The 20,139-nt window shown below is 41.4% G+C and overlaps 1 protein-coding gene across 1 annotated transcript in view; it reads right to left on the bottom strand.

Moving 5' to 3' along the window:
- Nucleotides 1–12,897: 12,897 nt before the first annotated feature.
- Nucleotides 12,898–20,139, bottom strand: part of ift52 (intraflagellar transport 52 homolog (Chlamydomonas)) — a 38,430-nt gene continuing 31,188 nt past the window's right edge. Inside the window, exons 10-14 of the mRNA XM_048550403.2 lie at nucleotides 19,755–19,909; nucleotides 17,750–17,837; nucleotides 17,125–17,233; nucleotides 13,489–13,628; nucleotides 12,898–13,327 (exon numbers count right to left, since the gene is read on the bottom strand). Of these exons, the coding sequence (XP_048406360.1) occupies nucleotides 13,274–13,327; nucleotides 13,489–13,628; nucleotides 17,125–17,233; nucleotides 17,750–17,837; nucleotides 19,755–19,909 (546 nt within the window). The 3' untranslated portion in view covers nucleotides 12,898–13,273. The remainder of the gene's footprint in view (nucleotides 13,328–13,488; nucleotides 13,629–17,124; nucleotides 17,234–17,749; nucleotides 17,838–19,754; nucleotides 19,910–20,139) is intronic.

The raw sequence follows: 20,139 nt of genomic DNA, 5'->3' as shown, positions 1-20,139 counted from the left end.
TCTACACCGCTCCTTCCTGAAAATGGGTCAACTTGTTTCACCAATGCGCACCTAAACAGACATTCCAGCACCTCTGCTAATGCAAAAGAAGGAAATCTTGCTTGTAAAGAGCAAACATATACATTGCAGAAGAAACTGAACAGGTCTGGCAGCATCTAGTAAGAGAAAGCAGTCGACTTTTCGAGTCCAGTGAACAGCCAGACCTCTTGAGTTTCTCTTGCACAAACAAAAACAGAAATTGCTGGAAAAGCACAGATGGGAAAGATGCTGTTCCTTTAATAATACCCTATCAATACGACCTTTCCAGTCTGCTTCATCCTCTCCTGTACAGCATCTGTGATGGCATGAGTCAGGCTCTGACTACACTCCTTCAAGGATCCAACATGCTAACCAATATCCAGAATGAAAAACCAGTTGGTGAACATGACCTACCTGCCTATGTCTTTTGGACCACCCGGTGATCACACATTGCCGGTCTGTCTCATGTCCTAACTTGTGCTCCAATTCTCTGAAGATGTTATCCAGTAGATCTTTGCATCTTGGATGTACCTCAGGTGACTCTAGCTGATGTTCAAGCTTAAAACCTAGAGCTAAAGCTGGTGCAGCCAGTGACTCTTCATTGCATGGGCACATCTAATTGATCAGAAGTAGTCATGATTGTCCACATGTCACAGGACATACATTCTGCTTGGATGAGCTGCCCTGGCATATGTTTAAAAACATGAACATGAGGCTAAAAGCAGAAGTAGGTCATTTAGCCCTTTGAGATCATTGCTGATCTGATAATCCTCAGCACCTCTTTCTTGGCTTTTCTTACTCCATAACCCATGATTCTGTTACTGATTGAAAATCTCTCAGCCTTGGGTTATTGACCCAGATTTGATAGCCCTCCGTGGTAAAGAATTCCACAGATTCACTACCCTACATTTTTCGAAATTACTGGAGTTGTAATGCAATCACTAACAGCAGTTACTCAACAACTAATTAACTCACCAATTTCCTATGATGTCACAGGCTGTGTTCTCTCATCCAAAGTGATGTTGAACTTATACATAGCAGTTATCACACCTCACCTGGGTGTACAATGGGACTTTGATCAAATGGGCTGCTGTCCTAAGGAGTGGCAGATGGGGTTTAATCTAAATAAATTTGAGGTGCTGCATTTTGAAAGGGCAAATCAGGGCAGGACTTATACACCTAATGGTGGGGTCCTGGGGAGTGTTGGTGGACAGAGACCTTGGCATGCAGGTTCATAGTTCCTCGAATGTGGAATCACAAATAGACTGGATAGTGAAGAAAGTAAAAACTGAAAGAACTGCGGGTGCTGTAAATCAGCAACAAAAACAAATTTGCTGGGAAAAGTCAGCAGGCCTGGCACATCTGTGAAGGAAAAAACAGAGTTAACATTTTGGGCCTAGTGACCCTTCCTCAGAAGTGAAGGTGGTGTTTGGTATGCTCACCTTTATTGGTTATTGCATTGAGTGTAGGAGTTGGGAGGTCATGTTGTGGTTGGACAGGACATTGATTAGGCTACTTTTGGAATACTGCATTCAGTTCTGGTCTCCCCACTACAGGAAAGACATTGTTAAATTTGAAAGGGCTCAGAAAAGATTTACAAGGATGTTACTGGAATTTGGAAGGTTTGAGCTAAAGGTAGAGGTTGAATAGGCTGGGGCTATTTTCCCTGGAGCATTGGAGGCAGAGAGGTGGTCTTATAGAAGTTTGAGGTTGTTGACTTGCTTACTGAGCTGACTGGTTATAATTCAGATATTTCATCACCATGCTAGGTAACATCATCAGTACGGCCTCCGATGAAGCGATGTTGTTCTACTCCACTAAGTATTTATATGATCCAGTCTGTTGAGGTGTTTTGTGTCATCTGTTTTTTTTTTCAAGGGTATTTAGACAGGGTCCATTTCCACATGTTTATTGATTGCATCATGAGTTGAGAACCAGGTATCTAGGAATTTCTATGTGTGTCTATAGCTAGGATGGTCACGTTGTCCCAGTTAAATTGATAGTCTTGATTGTCAGAATGCATATAGAAGTTTATAAAACCATGAGGGACATGGTTAGTGTGAATGTCCTTTTCCCACGGTAGGGGAGTCCAAAACTTGAGGGCATAGGTTTAAGGTGAGAGGGAAAAGACTTGAAAAGGGACCTAAGGGGCAGTGTTTTCACAGAGTGTGGTGATCATATGGAATGAACTGCCAGTGGAAGTGATGGAGGCTGGTACAGCTACAACACTGAAAAGGCATCTGGATGTGTACATGAATGGGAAGGGTTTAGAGAGGTATGAGCCAAATGCTGGCAAATAGGACTAGATTAATTTAGGATATCTGTTTGGCATGGAAAAGTTGGACCAAAGAGTTTGTTTCCATGCTGTATATATTTATGACTCCATCAAACAAAAAAATGTTGTCAAAGTGTTCTTGTTCTATGTTGGACATAAGAATTTTTTTTAAAGTCCATATTTGTTAGGAGCAAGGGCAAAATAAATGCAACAGTCTACATTTCTATTTAGTTTGGGGAGATCAAGTCATTGATTTGTACATGGGAGAATCACAATTGTCTACATGACCATGTGCAGGATGTACTTCCAGCTGCAGCAATTCAAGCTCTAGGTTTGGAGCTTGAGCAACAGTTGGGGGCAGTACAGTGCATTCACAAAGTCAAGGGGTTTGTGCGCAGCGCATTTTAAGGCAAGGTCACTCTGCAGCTTAAAAGAACTGCAGACAGAGAAGGTATGAGTAACTGCTGGACAAAAGACAGGGACCAGACAATAGATGAGAGGATTCCCAATTGCATATCATTTAGAAACTGATTTTCAGCCTTAGGACAAAGTGAGAGCGACACTTCCTCCATGGATGCCAGACAGAACCAAAGCTATGGCACTGTGAATGTTCCAGATGTTCAGGCTTGGGAAAGGAAGAATTGTGGAATGGATCTAATGTTAGGGGTTTAGTTAGGGGAAGAAGTAGACAGAAAGTTCTGTGATTGTAAATATGGCTCCAGGGCAGTGCCAGGATAAGAATGTCACAGAGAAGCGACAGTGTATTCAGAAAGGAGAGGATGAACTGTGCAAGGTTATGGTCCATTTTGGGCATAGGAAGAATGATAAGCAAAGTCGTGCAAGCAGACTTTATTGATTTAGGTAGAAAATTGAAAAGGAGGACTTGAAAAAGGTAGTTCTCAAAATTATTCCTGGAACCACTCAGTTGGGAGTAGTGGAATAGGAAGATAGAACAGATGAGTATATGGATGGAGATACTGTGCAGGAAGGAAGGCTTTAGATTGCTGAGGTACTAGGATCATTTAAAATCGGGGAAGTAGGACGGGTAACATCAGAACAGGAACAGGACCAACATTCCTGCAGGGAAGTTTGCTAATACTTTTATAGAGGATGGTATCCAAAAAAGTAGTTCTGAAGGGAGAGAAGCGAAGATGGAATTAGAAATTAAAATGCAGTTGAGTGAGTATGGAAGACTGAGGAAGCATATATGACAGTTCAACATTCCTGTTCATGGGGCTTTTAGGCAAGATAAATAAGGGAATAGAAGAGGAGAGATGATATCTTGGAAGGATCATTAAAAGACACCATAAGAATAGAAGAAACAGAGGAGACAAATACACTGTTGGGTACATACTATAGGCTCTCAAGCAGTCAAATTGGTCTTTCCCCAGTTTAGAAATTCTCCATATCTATTATAGCCACCATAAATCTAACTAAATTATGGTCACTCTCTCCAAAATGATTCCCCACTAGTGTTTTCCAACCATCTGGGCTCGTTTCCAGATATTAGGTCTATCTGGAAGACAGGAGGATTAAATACATAAAATTAAATGTGGGAATAATAAATGTAAATTATATGGTATTTTGACTGACCAAATATTATTGTGCAAGATAAGGGAGGGAATAAAAATCTTACATTACGTCTGAGAGAATTTTGTTTTTAAGCCAGAAAGCCCACAAGGCAGAGGAATGTTCTAGACGTAATGTCTGGAAATGAGCCCAGACGGGTGGAAAACACTAGTGGGGAATCATTTTGGAGAGAGTGACCATAATTTAGTTAGATTTATGGTAGCTCTAATGGATATGGATAATTTCTAAACTGGGGAAAAGACCAATTTTACTAAGACATGTTTTGACTCAAGTAGCTACTTGCAGATAAAACTGAGTGTTGACAGGCATTTCAAGGAGGACATTCTGTAGGCCCAGAAGACAGTCACAGCCCACAATAAATAAATAGCATTGGTCTTCATAATGGTATATAAATTTTAATTTGACTTCATTTCAGTCTCTCCCATCTCCGTGCATTTCTTCAGCTTGCTTCCTGCTGATTTAGCTTTTGTACGTCATTGGAGCTCATTAGATGAAGCGTTAGGGCATTGGCTGTGATTGTTACATTCCAGAAAAGTAGAGGGAAACAGCATGTTACTCCATGCTGTACTTGTCTTAGTAATTGTTTCATTTAAAGATAGTAAATGTCAGTCTACACTTACTGTAGAACGAGTAGAGGAAACTTTATTCTGTGCCCAGCTCTATGGCGTGCCTGTCCAGAACGTTTGCCAGCGACAACATCCATGTTGCTTGAATTACCATTTAAAAGAGCAGAGATAAATCGGAAAAGGTTTGAGAGGAGGTAGGAAAAACAAAAAGCAAGAATATCCATAAACTGAAATGACATGGCAAGAAATCAGTGACAAGTTCCAAGTAAATGGAACATGTTAATGCAATTCAAAGTTTAATACTATCTACTCTTGGCTGAGAGTGAAATTACAAAAAATGTTCAGCTTCTGATAGATAAAGGAAGGGGAAAGTGTCCATCGTTGTCTAATCATTTAGAAAGCAAAGCTTCTAGTAAAGAAGTCCCAATGAGTGAGGGTTGTCATACGATGTTTCATTGCTCATAGCATAAACCATTCTACCTAGATTTTAACATTAATCCTTAAATCTGCAAGAACAGACACGCTAGTATATTGGGCGAAAACGTATTCTAAAGACATTGACTTACTTTTAAAAGTTAAACCCTGAAGGACTAAGCACAATTTGAACCTTCTAAAACAGTTGTTTAAGAATTACTTTCATACAAGTGACTCTGCGATCTGGCCAAGTTCTAATAGCGCGAAATCCTTCTTCGGAATCACGTACGTTGAAAATAAAAGTTACTCATGTACTACTAAACAGGTGAACGCAAACTCATCTTTCAAAAACAAAACCAGCCCAGCTGATCGCTGTATTGATGAGCGTGACTACAGTGCAAAAAGATACAACACTCCAGACTCTGCAGTAAAGAATACTTTCGATAATCAATTTATATTCAGACACGGAAGACGAGCTGAATGGACCTGAGCTAATTAGATCGTTGACGTTTAGAATTGGCACAAATAGCCGAGCCCAGAATGTTAAGAAATTGAGTAAATCCGTGTGTTTTCATTCATTACACGTGATACATATGATCAGAGAGAAAACAGCAACAGTATAAAGGCCTTTCAAAAGAGGGGTTTCTTCCCAAATTTATTTTTGATTGAGACAAGTATGAACTCAGCTCTGGATGTAGGCTTTGTAACGGATGGAATTGGGATAAGCTCGTCATCTAGTTTTGACCAGTCAGCTAATATCTCGACTATAACAAGCGGAAGCAAATTTATGAATGCAGAGCAACGGCCGAGCTCTTCCAAGTTGGACTATGGAAAAACTGACAATGAAAGTTGCCGGAATGGCGACGATTTATTTTGGAAACTCAAAGCCTCATATGCGCCCTTAAGAAAAGGAGCCCCCACACCTAATACAGTGAAGACCAACTGGCCCGAGTGCCCTTCTCTCTCTCCAGCAGATTCTGCTTTGCTGAGTCAGTCAGTCACTCCGCCCAATACTGACTTCATCCAGGAACATCGTCCCTGTCCTTCTCCTTCCGAATCGAAGAGTTTCTCTTTAGATGTGTTGGGCACTACATCTTCCACTCCACTGTGGAATGAAGACTCGAAAGGCTTTACGGATTTCCCGCAGTCTGCAGAAATTCCAATCGACCTCTCCAGCATACAGGTCGCCTTGACCCTGGAGGATGTCTCTGAGATTGCAGCACTGGGCAACATTGAGCCCTCTGTGGATCTGAAAACTGCCTCTTCCCCTTTAGAATCCGAGGAGAGGTGGAATGGACACGAATCTTGTAAATAAATCTCGACCCAGCCGGAAGGGCCAATTTGCAGAAGAGTCGAGCAAATAAAGAAAAAAGATCAAACTTAGGCTTTTTTTTTCATGGTAATATCTTTGTAATGTCTTGTGATGCAGATTTTTTTACGTGAATAAAATTTAATTGCATTAACGTGCTCCCTCTTTAGAAACCGTTGCCACTGATCGCCGTTTTGTTCAGTTTATCAATTTGTTTTTCCCCCACTCCTCACGAAAACATTCTAACGTATTTCTGGTCTTTTAAACGGAAATTCAAGCTCCATGGATAGCGACCCTTTCAAACAGCCTGGACAGGTACACCATGGGGCCAGATAGAGTAGTTTCCTGCATTCAATTAAACAGAAACTGTTGACTGACGTTTACGATCTAATTTAAGCAATCCCAACGCAAGGTTCGATATTGCTCTCCCTCAAACACTTTCAGCTGAATGTAAGACTGCCTCAACACTGTCCCCATCAAATACTCCTAGGACAGGGATGGATGGGTAGAGCTTTGGATTTAAACACATTAGTTCAGTGTTTGTAGGCTTGCAGCTGGGGTGCTGGTTGTGAGGTTGGTGTGTTTGCTGATCTGGGAGGTTTGATAGTAATTGTTTCATCCCCTTACTAGACGACATCCTCTGCTGTGGAACCTCCTGTGAAGTGCTGTTGTCTTGTGCCACTTCAAATCTGATGAAGGGTCGAGGCCTGAAACGTCAGCTTTTGTGCTCCAGAGATGCTGCTTGGCCTGCTGTGTTCATCCAGCTTCACACTTTGTTATCTTGGATTCTCCAGCATCTGCAGTTCCCATTATCTCAAATTTATATGGTCTGGTTTTTGCTGCTGTTTCTGGTAGGTACCGGTTCCAGCCGTGCTTCGTAATGATCAGCATATCTGGTCTCATTCAACGTGTTTGTTGATGGAATCTGTGGATGAATGCCAAGCCTTCAAGAATTCCCTGGCTGCCCTCTGTTTGGCTTGTCCTGTGATAGTCGTGTTGTCTCACTTTAAAGTGTGGTTTTTCTTGTCTGTGTGTATTGAAACCAAGGACATCTGGTCATGTTGTTTAGTTGGTAGCTGGTGTTGGTGGATGCAGGTTGCTAGCTGTCAGCCTGTTTGGGTCTGGTAGTGTTTTGTGCAGTATCCACATGGTATCTTGTGAACCACATTAGTCCTGTCCATGGCATCTATTGGGTCTTAACCTTAGTCAAATTTCTGTCTTAGTGTGACTGCCAGTTTGTGTGCTGTCGAGCCTTGGCAAGTAGTAGTTTCTTATACGGTCATTTTATCAAACATCCTGCCTTTGTTTCAGCTGAGTTCCTTCTTCACCACCGCTGTGCCCCACCAACCCCCAACCCCCATCTCCACCAGATACGGGAGATGAGTTCGGACATGGTGCCACTACTGTTCAGGCCTGCCTGAGAAGTGTTTGCTCCTTGTGGCAACAGGTTTGCATTTACCTGGCCCAGGAGGAGATCACTGGTACATCCACAGTTGAGCGCAAAAGTGCTGCTTACCAGGTGTTGTGATCAGTGGAGGGTGTGTGGTGTCGTGCCTGCATGGAGGTGGGACATCTCTGTGGGAGCTGGCAGGCTGCTGCCAACACCTGAGCAGCTGCAGCTGGTACCATCACCGCTTCCACCCGCGCACCCCCCCCCCCCCAAATCCCCTCAGCACCCCTACTGGAGGGAGTTACCTCACTTACACCAGTGGGATGGGAGGACAGCATCTGCGGGAGCAGAAAGCCTGGCGGAAGATTAAGCATTTGAGGAAGGCCTCCCAGGAAGATTCTCCGGGTGATCCTGAGGCTATTGGTCCCCAGCCTAGGGAGGGGTCCCTCACAAAGGATAGTGGTCCCCGGCCCCTCAAGAAGGTGTGGGATTTGGAGCCCAGCCTGTGGCCTGTCATTGATAAAAAGCAAGTGAGCAGATGGTGCACCCCCAGCCCCAGTTTTACCTGGCCCCATGTGTGCCCAGAAACCCATGAGGGACCAGGGAGGACATGAGTGGACATCAGGACAGTGAAGATATGGAAATGTCTCTTGCTCCCCATCCTCCTGGAAAATGTGCCACTCCTTAGGGTTGGAGGGATGGGGGAAGTCCAATACCAACAACACCTCCCTCAGGGATAAGGGAGTAGCATTCCCTGCTAGGTGAGGGGGAAATGAGCCTACCCCTGCAGTCCACTGCAACTGGACCAGGCACCTCAGAAGCTGAGATGGGCATGGCCACTGGAGATCTTGCCAATGTCAGAAGAACTGGAAGGTGTCAAGGTACTGTCTGCACTGGCAGGGGACTGTGGTGGGAATAGTTACCCTGAGATTGCCCTGGATGACAGTGATGAAGGAGTAAGCCTCCTTGCTCCCTCCCAGGCCTTATGTTGGGCACTTTTTATTTGTTATTGCAAGTGGTGCTTGGTCACCAAGATAGCCAACTGGACTCTACGGATTGGTAAAATTCTCAATCGCTTTTGGTCACGTCTGCTTGGCAGCTATTGGTGGCTCCGGGAATGTACAAGGCAAGATTAGTAACTTTGCGGATGACACCAAAATATGCGCTTATTGTGGACGGTGAGGAAGATTATCAGAAATTGCAGCAGGATCTTGATCAGCTGGGGAAGGGGGTTGAGAAATCGTAACTGGAGTTTAATACAGATGAACGTGAGCTGTTGCATTTTGAAAAGGGAAATCAAGATTGAAGTTTTGTGGTGAATGGTAGGGCCTTAAGGAGTGTAGTGAAAACAGGGACCTTGACATCAGGTGCACAGTTCTCTGAAAGTGGAGTTACAGGTAGACAGGGCAGTGAAAAGAAGGCATTCCCTCCGCATTCTCAGTAAGTTGGGTTTCATTGTTTTAACTGGTGGTGACGGCACTTACTGCAGCCAAAGCTAGCCTCATCAGCAGGAAGACCCAGCACAGATTTCATATCCTCTTGATCCACCAGGAACAAAAGCATATAGTTAACATCCTGCAAGAAACCCATACTGTTTCTGGAGATGAAGCTATGTGGCTCCTGGAGTGGCAGGGTGGCTTCCAATTCTGGCATAGTGGCTAGCTTGTTCACCCCCTTTTTGTAAAAGCCAGAGATCTTGAGGGTCAAGGAGCATGTGCCAGGCTGTCTGCTTGAACTCATGGTTTGTTTTGGAAGCATGGTGCTTCACTTTGTGAATACCGTGGATGCGACCTGAGCAGATGTGCTTCTTCAAGGAAGTGTCTACTCGTTTTAGTGCATCGGCAAAGCCGAACTCATTCTTCTCGGGGGAGATTTTAATTGTACCCTTGAAAGGGGGCTCTGTGGTGGTACCCAGAAGAGCTTGGCATCAGTGGAGAAGGAGGTGCTTGACCTGGAGTCACCTCTCAGTCAGCCCAAAGAGAGAACGGCCCTCTGGGAGGCGTATGAAGAGTAGAAGGCCACACTCTGGGATCTGCATCTTATTGAGTCCCAGAGAGCACATGTGGGATCATGGGTCCAGTTCCTTCGGTATTTTGGCCCCAGCTTCCACCTTCTACTTGCTGGAGAAAAGGGATGGGGTCATCTAACAGCTCCTTGTGCTACTAGCTGACTTCAGATCCTTCATCTCAGATCTGGAGGCCTTAAGGGCCCAGGTGAAGAACAATGATAGGGGTCTCTTCTCTCCAGTTCTGTCCAGCAAGGAAGCTCACAGAATTTTTTGGGAGGACCTGCTGCATGTCAGCCCCAAGGGGGCTGAGAGGCTCGACACTCCTCTGAGCATGGAGGAGCTGACCGGTGACTGACTGTATTTCCAGGGGCAAGTCCTGAGGGTTGGACAAATGGACTGCAGAGTTCCTCAGGGCATCCTGGGGAATGTATCACAATTGGAGAGATATCACTTGCTTGGTGCAGGGCTGCCGTCACTCTGACTAAGGAGGGGGATTTCTGTTTGTTAAAGAAATGACGTCCAGTCTCCCTCCTCAGCATAGACTACAAAATCTTTGCCAGGGCACTTTTGACTCACCTTGGCATCATGTCGGACCACATGAATCCCCATCCCAGGCTGGAGCATCTGTGATAATATCCACCTGGTTTGGGATGTGATCCAGCATTACCAGAAGGCTGGCCTGTTCAGCATCTTTTCTCTCCCTTGATCAGGAAAATGCATTTGATAGAGTAGATCGCGGATATCCGCTCTGTACACTGCAAACATTCAGATTCAGGATGCACTTTGTCACCTGGATCTGACTTCTGTATGCCACCATGATTGCTTACTGCAGGTTAATGGGTCCCTGAGAGCACCCCTGTGCTTTAGGAGAGGTTTGTGTCAAGGCTGCCCCCTCCCCATCTGGCCAGTTTTAATCTCTCTGCATGGAGCCACTTCTGCATCTCTTACATGCGAGGCTTTCCGGTTTGGCTCTGTGCGGGCCAGGGCTGGAGGTGGTTCTTTTGGCATACAACAATGACATGCTCCTCATGACCTGTGAAGGATGCGCAAGTGCCAGGAGGTCTGCTTTGTGGTGTCCCCCACAAGGATCAACTGGACCAAACTATCAGGACTCCTGGTTGGTCCATGGGAGACGGACTCCCTGCTGGAGGAACTCTGGTGCATCACATGGAATAACTCATCAACCTTGGAGTCCACTTTTGTCCTGCTGAAGAATCCTGGCTGGTGGATTGGCATGAGTTGAGGACCAAGGTGACCACTCGCCGAGCACAGGACTGCTTCGAGTGTTGTCCTTGAGGGCAGGCATGCTGGTCATATACCATTTGTGGCCACTATGTGGTGGTACTAGGTGGTTACTTTGGTCCCTCCCACTGGCTTTGCCACCACCGTGCAGAAAAAGCTCGTCAAGTTTTACTGGGATAAGAGGCGACACTGGCTCGCTGCTGCAGTTCTGAGTCTCCTGCTTAAGGAGGGTGGTCAGGTGCTGGTGTGTCTTTGCACCCAGGCTGTGACTTTCTGCCTTCACACCCTGAGGCGATACTTTACGTCGAGCCTCCTCTTACGTGGTGCTCCCAGGTGACGTATTTCTTCTGTCAGGTGCATGGCCTCTGCTACAACACACAGTACCTGTTCATGGAGTGGTCCTGACCTCGGGTCATCTTCCAGGAATTGCCTGTCTTCCAACTGGACCTGATCACCGTCTGGGATGTGGTTGGTTTGGGTTGGATCTCTCCCCCTATCAGAGCGGCGGCTCTGATCAGGAGCCGCTGCTCAAGAACAGAATCCCCATCGAGCATGGTTTGCCAAGGATGAGGGAGGGGAGAGCTTGTGATGCAGGGCTCGCCAGACTCTGGGACGCGCTAGATAGGACGCGCATTTTTTGGTTTGGTGCCCCGGGATAAAGGTGGTCCTATTTTCCCTTTGGAAGAGTCAAGAGGGCATGATCAAATGCATCAATGGACTGAAAAATGGCAGATGGAGTTCAATCTGGATAAATGCGTGGTGTTGTACTTTTGTATAACAGATAAGGGTAGGGCTTACACAGTTAATGGTGGGGCTTTGTGTTGTGTTGCAGAACAGAGGGAACTAGGAGTATAGGTACATAATTCTTTGAAGTTTGCATCACATATAGACAGAGTGATTAAAAATACATTTGGCATGCTTACCTTCATTGCCCAGTCATTTGAGTTGAGGAGGTGGGAAGTCATGTTGAGGTTATACAGGACATTGATGAGGCCTGTTCTCGAATACTGTGATCAGTTCTGGTGCCCAGCTATAGGAAGGCTATTATTAAGCTGAAGAAGGTTCAGAAGAGGTTTACCAGGATATTGTAGGTATGGAAGGTTTGAGTTTTCAGGAAAAGGGAATTACAGTTAACTGCACAAGAATGTGTTGGGTTATGGAGAGAATGGTACGAGATAAATTGCTGATTTGCACCATTTACAAAAAATAGGCTTAATGGCCTCCTGTACTATAAAGAATAAGATTGGAAATCAATAATGCAATTGGTTCAGAAAAAGGCATTTGGCTTACTATGTTAGATACTCAAACTGCTTCTGTTGCTTTCTCCAGTAGCACTTTATTTAATATATTAAAAATATTTTTGAAACCTCCATTCCAAACCTCAAATCACACTGCATTCCACTAGCATTCTGCATAAATTCTCCGAACGCACAAATTTATTTGGAGCCTAAGCTTTAGTACTGTTTTTATGGGCATTATTTCTTGCAACTTTTATTTAAATTGGTTGAGATAAATAATGTATTAATTTAAGAAGATTGATACAATGAAATTTCCATACCAAGACAACCACTCCTGATTTTCTCAGACCAAGAAGCTAAGCTATAAGCCTAAGAATTTCCTAGAATTATCTGCTGGTAAGTGTTCATTAATATCACTGAGAATAACAGTGTGATCATGGCAGAGAAGGGAAAATAGGGAAACTGTAATTGGATTCTGAATTTAAGATCAGGATGACGAAACTGGTTGTGTTTCTGGTAACGTGGCTCAGTTAAAGGATTCCCATGTTTGAATATGACTGTGCAAGAATCAAGTGGTTAATGATTTGAGATAACCAGTTTTAAAAAAAATGGTATTTTTTGATCTTGGCTGACAGAAGTGCAACTATGTGTGTTCCATTCAGGCTTTTGTGCATCGATGTTCTGATACAGTTACTGAATTTCTGTAGTCTGTTTTATTGTGATGTCAGTTAGGCTAACTCTTCACCATCACTGCCCTACTAACTATCTCAATAAGTGCTAGTATGTAGATAACAAAAACGAATGTGTAATAAAAAACCTTTTATTTACAAATTAAAGTACAAACCAAAAACTAAACAGAAATGCTCAAGTAAATGCGTGCAATTTAAAATCAAAATTCTCAACTAGACACCTGTTACATTAAATGATATATTATGGAAAGATGGACTGGAGATTAAAATTAAGTGCTAATCAGTAACTGAAGGTATTTAGAAGCATGAGTGTTTTAAAATAGGATAAGTTCACCATCATCTTAAATGCAACAATGTAGTGTATAAAATACCTTTGTGTACAGACAAATGATTAAGCCTTTCAATATAAAAATATACATTTTTGAATAAGGAATCTAACATTTTGTGAGTTACAAGTTGTAGAAGAACCAAGTCCTGCCGATATCTTCATTGCAAGAAGATTTGCTGAATCCATGGTGGTGCAAAAGTTCAATTTCAGTTATTTGGCAAAGTACTTAAACCAGCCTCTTGTGTGTCTAGGTAATGATCCTGTAGAGAAACAGTATAATCACTGGTGTACTGCAATGCATCTGACAGGATTTCAATTGAGCATATTGAATTCTTTTGCAATGGATGCTATTTTTAAAAGGACAATTGCAAGATCAATGGTTATACAATTTCACTGCAAATTAAAAATTTCTTAAATTCACCTGATTCAGCTTCTTAAACTCCACCACCTGGAAAAAGATATGCTCTAAAATTTCTTTTGCGCTGCGACTATCTTGCCTATTTGATACACCGAGAATGTCACCACACTTGCGAACATAAAATTCGAGATCGTCATCAGTACCTGGAAAGAAATCAAATTTTAAGAGTCCTTTCAATATAGCAATATCTTACTATTAAATAGCAGACATGACTAGAATGTAGAAGAGGATAATCATTCTAGATGAAGATAAGCAGGTCAAGTTTGCTTCACAATATGACACGTGACAATGGAAAATCAGAACCCACAGTTGTGACAACATAATGCTCGAGTGAGTAGGTCCACTGCATGTAAGGGCATTGTTCATTAGTTATCCTGAAACAGTTCGATTATTGCTGGAATTCTGTCCAGGTGACTTTGGCTGATCTGTAAACTGAAGTCCCAAAAGGGAGTAAACTGACAACATTGGATTTCCTTTTTGGGTTACAGATGTCATTGCCAGAGTCAACTACATAGATCTGACGAGAAATGGAACCAGGATTTCTTCCTCAAGAGGGAATTAGTAAACAGTTGGGTTCTTATATGCAATCCAAAAGTTTGTATGGTCTTTTTATCATCTACCAACACAAAAACTGAAATTTAATTCATAAATCTGCCAATAGATTGGCAAGCAAAGTTAGATCCCACAGAATACAAGGGAACTTAACATGGAAACAAAATTAGCTGAGTATACAACATAGGTCTTGCGAATGTGATGGACTTAACAATACACCAGCTGCATTGTCAACTTTATAGCCCTATTACGACAGGAGTGTTGGCTGACTACTAACGTGACGATATTTCCACCAGGACACTTGTTACAGTACAATTCTCAGAGTAAATATACACTTTCTTATCATCTGTGTTTTTACCATTATTTTCTCTTTTATTGCTCCTCGTCCAAGTCATTCTCCTGCCTATCTGAATTGCATTTCTTGTTATCATTTAATCTCTTATTTGCTTTAATCCTCTCCATTTCTCATGCTCATACACTTTTTTTGTTGGATCTGCTCTGTTCTAGTTTCCTCTCTCTTGTTATTTTCCTGCTTAGAATTAATGGTTAATGCATGTTTTTCAGACTGGAGATGGTTTACAGTGGAATTCCCTTGTGATCAGTATTCTATTAATGATCTAGACCTTACAGACAATACATAGAACATAGAACAATACAGCGCAGAACAGGCCCTTCGGCCCTTGATGTTGCGCCGACCTGTGAACTAATCTAAGCCCATCCCCCTACACTATCCCATCATCATCCATACGCTTATCCAACGACTGTTTAAATACAAACCTTAGAAACTTTGTTAACTGAGAGGACAGTGTAGAAGTTCAAAAAGACAGAGGCAGACTGATGGAATGGGTGATCGATTTTGGAAGGAAGACCTCAGAGAGAATATAAAATGTAGGGTACAATTCTAAAGAGGATGCCGAAGCAAAGGGACCTGTTTAAAATCATTGAAGGTGACAAGACAGATTCATAAAATAATTAAGAAAGCAACCCAGACTTCATTAGTGGAGACAGAGGCAAAGAGGTTATGTTAAATTTGCATAATAGTGTGATTTGGCCTCAACTGGAGCATGGTCATTAAGCATGTGAAGACACAGGTATGTACAAAAGATTCACAAGAATGGTTTCAGGCTTCAATATTTATGTGTTGTGCTGTCATGAAGAACTTCAGTTATGTAAATGGAATGCAGATTTTGGGAAAATTGTCCCGGGGAAGGTTGGGAGATTTGACTGACATATTCAAATGATGAAGGATCTAGCCAGGGTATGCACGGAGAATAGTTCCTGTCAGTGGAAAGATCAAGAACAAGTGTGCACAGATGTAAGATAATTGCTAAGAAATGACTAAAAAAGAACATTGCCAAAGTTCACTTGTCCAAATTAAATCAGCAATGATCGAATTCCATTCAAAGTTTTATACCTTCTTCCAAAGGTTTTCATTTTAATATTTTCTAGGTTTGGAAATCTAGAGAGAAAATTTCCATCAAAATGCATTAATCATGTACACTTCTTTAAAAAAACGATAGCACTTCGCACGCCCAAAATTTACATTTCCATTTGTACAAGACTAGCTATTTTGTAAATTAAGACCACTAAAGTGAATAATACATATATCTTTCTTCCAGAAGGCACCACATGGAAAATTCATCTGGACCACTGTCCAAATTGCATAAGCCTGAACAGTAAACACCAATAACTAGTTCATCATGTAGAACATCACAGTCGAGACTGAACTTTGGCTTAATTGATGTTTTCAAAAGCAGACACACCATAATTTTAATGGAACAAATTAGATTCAAACGCAATTATATCTTTAAGCCTTTAGAGATGGCCAACTCTGTGTGCAAGTTCAAATTCATTTTTACTTCTCTAAGGATATAAATAAGGGGATGCCTGAAAAGAAATGGTTTCTCTTTTCCTGCAATAGTGAAAATTGAAAGCATGTATATCCATAGCTTGGTAAGGTGGATAAATGAAAGTCTCCTTCTTCCCTTCCTGTTCTTCTCACTCATTCTCTTGCCATTCTTCGTCATTACTGCTTATTTATTTTCCTCTTTTATTGCTCCTCGTTCAAATCATTCTCCTGCCTATCTGAATTGCTTTTCTTGTTACCATTTACTCTCTCTTATTTGCTTTAATTCTTTCCATTTCTCATTCTCATACACTTTTTCTGTTGGATCTGCTGTATTCTAATTTGCTCTCTCCTGTTAGTTTCCTGCTTAGAATTGATCTCTCTGCAATCCCCTCCCCAACCACCCTGCTTTTGGATTACACTTTCTGGTGTGTAAGCTGTTTTTCTTCTCACAAATTCTCTATTTCCGTCCTTCTCCCATTGAGAATGCAGATGGAATAATAAACAGGGTATAAAATAGGCTAGAAATCTGGCATTCAAATAAATAGGGAATGGGAATAAGGAAGCACCCAAGTCAGGTTACTAAAGCAACATGCAGAACAGCAAAGAAGCTAGAAAACATCAGATCTAGCTGGAGAGTGAAAGTATTATCAATGACTAACCTAATAAAGTTATGACTGAAAGGAGGTGTAACTAATTAGATGGATGGTAGGCATCTCCAGGTCTTGCCATCATAAATCAAGTTCAGCGTTTTTATTAAGTGAAGTTGCTCAATGTGTAGCAAATTCACAATGAACTGAGGCAACAGAGTTTCCATCCTTTGCTTGGGCAGCAGGTATCACGGAAAAGCTAGCAGGTAAGACCTGAACCTTCAAATAAAAAATATATTACTGCAGATGCTGGAAACTTGGAAGAAACTCAGCAAGTTTGGCAGTATCTCTGGACAAAGAAAGTGTTAACATCGAGTCTGACATGACTCTTCTTCTGAACCTGACAGGACATTAAACTCGATCGAAATTTTCCTCCACAACTGCAAAGTCAGACTAATTACAGTATTTCCACTGTTTCCTTGGTTGATATTAATTAGCTTAACACAGTGTATTTTTTAATCAGGAGAACACTAATCATAGACAATATTTACACAATGAGGAAAAAGTGGATCATCAGTAAAAAGTTAAAACATAAACTCAAGAACAGAAGCTTAGAAATAAGGAAAAATTGGACAAAAAGAAATCGCTTACATTTGTTAGTCAGCTGAGCAAGTCTGACTTTCTCAGATGAAAATGTTTCATCAAGGTCAAAGAGGTCTAAGGTTGGTGCTGGTAACTCTCGAAAAGAGGGAGGGAAAACCTGTCATATTAAAACAATTCATATGCGAACATTACTGTAGACATGACTCAAAAAAGTTGAACAATACATTTTTTTAAACTAATACTTAGTTTTTGATATACAAAATAGGTCTTGCAAATGTGATGGACTTGACAATACACCAGGGCATTGTCAACTTTATAGCCCTATTATGACGAGAGTGTTGGCTGACTACTAATGTGACAATATTTCCACCAGGACACTTGTTGCAACACAATTCTCAGAGTAAGTATACACTTTCTTATTATCTCAGTGTTTTTACCATTAGTTCTGAAACAGTGAAAAGACACTGGGTACATAGTCGACATTTTACCACAATTTTATTTTTCAGAAGTAAATCGCTGAAGAGAATAAGTGAATTTCCATATTAAATAACTGTAGCAAATAAAAAAGTTAAATAAAAATGATAAAAATTAAATAAAACTTATAGTTGAGCCAATTTGCTCTTATGTTGTCACATGTTCATTTCTAATGTTCTGTAGTCTGATTTGTACTTACAGCTGGCTGTAGTGTAGGCAGGGGTGTTTCAAATTGAGGTTGTATTAGTTGCAGTGATTCATGTTTCACATTTAGTTGTTCATAAGCCCTGGAAACACATAAAAATGAGAATCTGGCAATATTGAAATAGTGTAAATAAGAGTACAATCATGGCAGATTTTGTGAAAAAGTCAGTCAATGATTACAAGAATGTCACATTTCATGAGGACCTAAATTTCAGCAGTTCACTATTTTTTGGATTGCAAAATATTTGTTTTTGTCAAGATTTTCAACTATCAATGCAGGTAAGCCTAATTAATTCAGACATCAAGGAAATATAAATAATTTTTAAATATATATTGGAAAGAATCTTATTTTAATAAAGATTCACCATTCATGTCTATTGCAATGAAAAGCAATTATATTAATTACAATCATTTTATTGCAAGATAATTACTGTTTGTAATTAGTTATGTTATTGCTGTACAAATTTTAAGTATGTTACATAGTAATTTCAAACAAATTAATCATTTGATTTTTAAGATTCTGTAGTTGACTTCTTGTTTTTTCTATATGAAACATATCATTTCCTATCAGAGATAACAGGATGACAACTTAATTCCAAGTATTTGAGAATGTTTCTCCTTAGTTGGATAATATGTTGTTTCTGTGACAGCAATCTGCATTAACATTCCACATGTCATCCACCTGTAGAGTTTCAGGAATGCACCACGGAGAATTATTGATACATCAAGCCATTCTGTGGTGAAAAACATTAATACTTGAATGTGCTGACATGAGCTGGACTATCATCCAATGAGTACCTACGTGGAATAAGGCTGCCAGGCCACACTTTGCTATGAAACAGTAATTGGCATGGGGAAAAACAAGGAAGGAATGAAGTTTTTAAAAATGTAATCACTGATGTGTTACTTTAAATCATATTCTCTTGCTTCTCATTCTACTTAAAGTTTGTATCTCAAACATACAAAAATTTAGTTACTAGTGGTGTACCGCAAGGGTTGGTGTTGGGTCCACTGCTGTTTGTCATTTTTATAAATGACCTGGACGAGGGTGTAGAAGGATGGGTTAGTAAATTTGCAGACGACACTAAGGTCGGTGGAGTTGTGGATAGTGACAAAGGATGCTGTAGGTTGCAGAGAGACATAGATAAGCTGCAGAGCTGGGCTGAGAGGTGGCAATTGGAGTTTAATGCAGACAAGTGTAAGGTGATGCACTTTGGTTGGAGTAACCGGAAGGCAAAGTACTGGGCTAATGGTAAGATTCTTAGTAGTGTAGATGAGCAGAGAGATCTCGGTGTCCATGTACACAGATCCTTGAAAGTTGCCACCCAGGTTCACAGGGCTGTTAAGAAGGCATACAGTGTTTTAGCTTTTATTAATAGAGGGATCGAGTTCCGGAACCAAGAGGTTATGCTGCAGCTGTACAAAACTCTGGTGCGGCCGCACTTGGAGTAGTGTGTGCAGTTCTGGTCACCACATTACAAGAAGAATGTGGAAGCTTTGGAAAGGGTGCACAGGAGATTTACTAGGATGTTGCCTGGTATGGAGGGAAGGTCTTACGAGGAAAGGCTGAGGGACTTGAGACTGTTTTCATTAGAGAGAAGAAGGTTGAGAGGTGACTTAATTGAAACACATAAAATAATCAGAGGGTTAGATAGGGTGGATAGGGAGAGCCTTTTTCCTAGGATGGTGACGGCGAGCACGAGGGGGCATAGCTTTAAATTGAGGGATCCAAGATATAGGACAGATGTCAGAGGTAGTTTCTTTACTCAGAGAGTAGTAAGGGAATGGAACGCTTTGCTTGCAACGGTAGTAGATTCGCCAACTTTAGGTACATTTAAGTCGTCATTGGATAAGCATATGGACGTACATGGAATAGTGTAGGTTAGATGGGCTTCAGATCGGTATGACAGGTCGGCACAACATTGAGGGCCGAAGGGCCTGTACTGTGCTGTAATGTTCTATGTTCTATGTTCTGAACAATTTTTTTAAGTGATACTGACGTGATAACTTTTGGAAGAGCCATTGTGTCCAGCTTAAAGACTGACATGTCGAAGAGAGTAGTAAAATCTCTTGGATTTTCATCTCCTTCCTGCAGACAAACCCTCAATCTTTCAGACAGTTTAGCTGTATCTGGAAGCATGGTGTAATCTGAAATCTTGATAACAAAAAGTTTTTTCAATAATTCAAGAATAGTTTCAAAATAAAACAAAATTGTTTAAAAAATCATTTAATCATCAATCTTTATAATTTTGAAACAAGTTCCTGACGTAGGTGTATATTTTGTTCTAGTAGCCAATAAACTAAATGAGACACACAGATCATTCAAACCCTGCCCTGGCCCACTAAAAACTTTTCCCACATTGTACTGTTCTTTTGTACCCCTGG

This window comes from Stegostoma tigrinum, chromosome 19 (assembly GCF_030684315.1).
Source record: "Stegostoma tigrinum isolate sSteTig4 chromosome 19, sSteTig4.hap1, whole genome shotgun sequence".
Taxonomy (NCBI): domain Eukaryota; kingdom Metazoa; phylum Chordata; class Chondrichthyes; order Orectolobiformes; family Stegostomatidae; genus Stegostoma; species Stegostoma tigrinum.
This window is presented reverse-complemented; position numbering and strand designations above follow the sequence as displayed.